The sequence below is a fragment of the Hordeum vulgare genome, chromosome 6H, assembly GCF_904849725.1.
Source record: "Hordeum vulgare subsp. vulgare chromosome 6H, MorexV3_pseudomolecules_assembly, whole genome shotgun sequence".
Taxonomy (NCBI): domain Eukaryota; kingdom Viridiplantae; phylum Streptophyta; class Magnoliopsida; order Poales; family Poaceae; genus Hordeum; species Hordeum vulgare.
Genome location: NC_058523.1, coordinates 28313878 through 28318456, shown reverse-complemented (window position 1 = coordinate 28318456; position 4579 = coordinate 28313878). Strand labels below are relative to the sequence as shown.

General features: G+C 45.9%; 1 protein-coding gene across 1 annotated transcript; it reads right to left on the bottom strand.

Annotated features, from left to right (window-relative positions):
• Nucleotides 1-372: 372 nt before the first annotated feature.
• LOC123401921 lies at nucleotides 373-4328 on the bottom strand. Its single transcript, XM_045095788.1, has 3 exons — nucleotides 3177-4328; nucleotides 2210-2321; nucleotides 373-701 (listed from the first exon to the last, which is right to left on the bottom strand). The coding sequence occupies exons 1-3, from the start codon at nucleotides 4252-4254 to the stop codon at nucleotides 683-685; spliced, it is 1209 nt and encodes a 402-aa protein (XP_044951723.1). The 5' UTR covers nucleotides 4255-4328; the 3' UTR covers nucleotides 373-682.
• Nucleotides 4329-4579: the final 251 nt, after the last annotated feature.

The window sequence follows — 4579 nt, the reverse complement described above, 5'->3', positions numbered from 1 at the left end:
TAATTTTTATAACCTGCTTATGTCACCTTATTGTACTTGCTCTTAAGCTAAGAGCATGGACCGGAGAGAGGATGGCGGCATGCAAGCCACAAAAGGAGAGTGAGACGATGGCGACCTGGACGAAAGGTTCCCTATTTTGATTGGTCATGTGCTCACCCTGCCAAAACAAGGGCGCGCCAATTATTGGCAAACGTTTTAGCCGTCATGTGGATCGCCGTTGCAGGCGCAGAATACAACAGGGTGACCAAAATATCGGTAGAAATTCGAAATTTTGGAAGCTAACCAAACATGAGCAGAGCGTATGGGTCAAACATGAGCAGAGTAAATAAACTGGTAGGACCAGTACTAATCAGTAATCACCGTATTCCCCTCTAGAAAAGACATCACGATATTCCCTGTACCGTCCACAGATATTTGCATACACATTCACAGTTCAACTAAACCTCGAGATACAAATGAAGAACCTAACGAGCAATGTCATGTCTATTCGCAGGTTCAATCCGCAGATATCTGCATACGCATTCACAGTTCAACTAAACCTGACGAGCAATGTTATGTCTATTCGCATGTTCGTGTAATACGTCCATCATAGGCACACCAATATGTCTGACAACCATATTATGTAGTAACGCAACCAAAATGAGATTTCACCGGTACGAAGTGGTTTATCACACATGAAGCATCATGCCGTTGCCGCCGACCTGAAAAAGGAGTGGTGAGGTGAAAGATGATTAGAACCATGCAACCGAGGCATGATTACATATGTGAAATCATCCGCACAAAATATTTCTGAGATGCATCTACGTAAGCTTTCATGCTGGTACAAAATATAAAGCTAAGGTTTTCACTTCTGAGTTCTGACTCCAATAAACAGACAGCAGTTAGTTTAGAGAACAAGGAGGTAACCAAATAGTACATGCTACCGGAATATGCTTTCACCCAAAACACACAGAGAACAGAGGTGGAGCCGAAATACTTGTATGCATCAAATGGTTTCGTGTGTATATCGGTATATACAGCTACTTGAATCTGCTAATAATCATGCTAATCAAACTATAGCAAAAAGAATGAGCGAACACTGAACAATTACTAATATAACATAATCAGCGCAAACACAGGCCAAGCAAGGGCACAACCAAAATTTGATTCTCCACAGAAGACTAGGAGCTTACTTTGACCATCTCACAAAATTTGCCAAAAATTGGCAAATCTTGGAGTTGCAATATTTTTTGCTACCAACCAATCATGCTCTAGAAATTGTTCATCCACAGCTGTTCGAGTTTCAGTGTTATTCAAAGTCATGTTGCAGATATAGCTTATTAGGCATTTCTCTACTCAGATTTGTTTAGCTAGACTCAGTTATACAAAATTTATAATCACCAAGTGAATATCAAAGGGGGGACGGGTGAATAACAATGCTAGTAGGCAGTAGTACATGAATGAATGAATACTTAGCAATGCAGATTTTCCTTTGTTGTACTTCAAACAGTAATAATCTGTTTGCTAGCAGATATGTCAACTGATCTTTTTAGATCTTCAGTCAGGCTGCATTTATAGCAGATTAGGCATTTTTCTCATGAACATTAATTTGCTAATACAAATGTTTTTATACTATATTAAAAAAAACAAAAGGAAGTGTCAATGTACAAAAGAAGATGATAAGGAATGCAAACATATGGTCTATCAAACTTTTTGTAATGACAAACAAAATTTCAGTAAAAGGGATATTATTTGATGCATTCAGAACTTTGTACGAAGGGAACATGAAGATACTCGTTATACCAGGCAATTTCACCCGGGTAACCACATAATGCTCACTCACATCCTAATTGTCACTCAAATCGATTGCAACTGTACCATCTACCAGCACCCACTAACAAGAACCACCAATGAAGAAAGAGTATTCAAGTTTTTCACTAAGCACGGGAAAGAGGAAGAACTTCATTCTGCCACAGCTTGACATACAGACTCATCATCTATGAGAAGGCAATGAAGTAGAGCCTGGAGAAAACATCCAGGAGACAGAGATTCATGGAAGCATGACGGGAGGCTGCTAGGTGGGCAATAGTTGAACAAATGGTTGTAGAGAGAATCATAGAGTTCTCTCTTGAAATTTTGTACTTGAGAAATGGTAATAAAAGTTAAAGTGAGACATTTTCGTAACAGAACAGTTCAGATGCCTCAACTTGCATGCAGGGGTTAAGCTTACCTGCTCAAACAGAATAATCCTCTTATGCTTTGTTTCCATCGTTTCCACCACGAGCGCCTCACAGGTTCAGGTTCAAGTTCAGGTTCAGGTTCCTCTTGTCCACCACCAATGCCTGTTATACATGCATAAGAAGTCAAACGACCAATGGCATTCCAGAGAAAAGGGCCAAATAGACACAAGGATGCACAAACAAGATACTTGGATCAACTCACAGCTGTAATTTAAGAAACGAAATATTTTTGATAAAAAAATGGATGGATAAGCAGAACCACACCCGCTGTCAAATTCAAAGAATATTCTGAAAACAGTAGATGCTCATTATATCATAGAAGTGAAGAACATGCACACTTGGACTGTTATCTGATCACAAAAGAAGGGGAGTTGTCTAGAATTATCTTATTTTCGTTCCACTCCATACCGAATAACACAAAATAATTCCTACCAACAGAAGTGATCATGATCATTTAGATTCAGATTATCGTTTAAAAAAATAGCCTGAAAAGATGAACTGAACTTGATTTATTAACTTTGCCTGGTACATATCTCATCTTGAAAAGAGAAAAACTGCACTGCAGCTATGCGCTAACGCTGTGATTATACATCTCTTGCACATTTCAGTAGGCAGGCAACTATGTAATTCAGTTCAATTATCATACAACGAATTAGCCAACCTTGGTGTTGACCGTATCGCATTTCATACCATCTATATATCATGTTTAACTGATGTGGGGTCAATCCCCTAGCGATAGTTCAAAGTTGGATGATAAAACAACAATATTAGAAACAACATTTGCAGGTATGGAGGAGATATGTTGCAGAGGCCATGAAGCAGCGAAAGAAACAAGTGATATTAATGCTACCTAAAATGGCCAGCTTAACACAAAAGGATATAAACAACATTTAATCAGCCAATTATGATAGAACAACTCAATTTTGTCACAACCACTGTGAAAAGGCATGCTAGTACCTGGGGTATAGACTGTTTCGAATGGATGATGATGATAACCAGAGATGCCGGTCTCAGAAAGTCTCTTGAGCTCCAGTGACTTGAGGTGGAACGTGAAGACACCAAGAACTGTCCAGAAGAAGGCCACATTGTTTTCCTCCGCATAACATAACATAAGCGGGTTCTCTGGCTCTGGGGGAAGTAAGCTGTCCAAATCAACAGTTCTTCCAGGCATCCATGAACCAACACCATCACAGTCTGTCTCCCACCTCCATAACTGGGCAGTGAAGCCAACCACGTCGAGGAAACCCATCGCACCACCCTCTCCCCGAATGACCGCGCACTGCTGACTGCTGCCGTGAAGCATGCCCGGTGGAACCACTGTCGAAGCTAGGCTCTGCCTGCCCAAATCGAACTCCAGGATAGTCGTCAGAGAAATCAGCCAGTAAATGCGATCCCCAGCCAGCACAGAGGGCGCGGAATGAAGCATGGTCGCGTACGGAAGCTCCGCGGAGATGAAATCACCCCATAAGCCGGTGTCCGAGGAGTAAACGCAGGCGCGCGCTGGCCCTCTCCCGTCGCTGGTCGCCAGGACCACCTGGAAGCGGTCGGCGGCGTCGTCTCCGGTGGCGCCGCGAAGCACCGCCCCGTTGATCGGGTTGTGCAAAGGGTCGGGCTCGAACCCCTGGGGAATGTCGAGGCGGTGGCGGGCGCCGGCGAGGGGGTCCCAGACGAGGACCTGGTAGGAGGCCTCGGAGTAGAAGAGCGCGAGGCCGTGGCGCCACCCGAGGGTCTCGTAGCCGGCGCCGAGGGCGAGGGAGAAGTGGCCGCGGGGGAGGCGGTCGGGGGCGGGCAGGGCGGGGTGGAAGGCGACGGTGCCCCGGTCCGTGGCGAAGAAGCCGAGGAGCGGAGGGGTGCCGCGGCGGTGGTGGTGGACGCGGAAGCGGCGGCGGAAGGCCGGGTCGGAGAGGAGGCGGCGCCAGCGCTTGCAGACGAGGGAGGCGCGCGGGAGGGAGGACGGCTCCGGGGAGAGGCGGAGGAGGATCTCCGACAGCAGGTCGTCGTTCTCCGCCACCGCCGACACCGACGCCGACGCCATCTCGCCCTCGCCCTCCTTCCTTGCTCACACGGGGCGTGCGTGCGGTGCGGTGCGGGGTGTGCAGTGAGTCAAGCGCAGGTCCAAAGCGAGCGACGCTCGGGAGGATATCACGCGGCTGCTCAGAGCCCATGAGGCCGTCACTAGAGGCCAGCCCATGAGACCGTCACTAGAGGCCCAAACTGGCCTTCTATTCCTTCCTTTCTCCACAGAGGTTGAAGCCCACACACGAACACACGCCGCACAAGTTGAAATCATCACTAATCCTCTAGTTACCCCTAAAAAATAATCCTCCATTTGATTGTTTCAAAATTAACTAATACTCTAT

Excerpts from the sequence above, each read along its gene's own strand:
- LOC123401921 (XM_045095788.1), bottom strand. The coding sequence starts at position 4,254 with ATGGCGTCGGCGTCGGTGTCGGCGGTGGCGGAGAACGACGACCTGCTG. Across the intron at positions 2,322-3,176 it reads CGAAACAGTCTATACCCCAG|GCATTGGTGGTGGACAAGAG; the intron begins GTACTAGCATGC and ends CATGTATAACAG.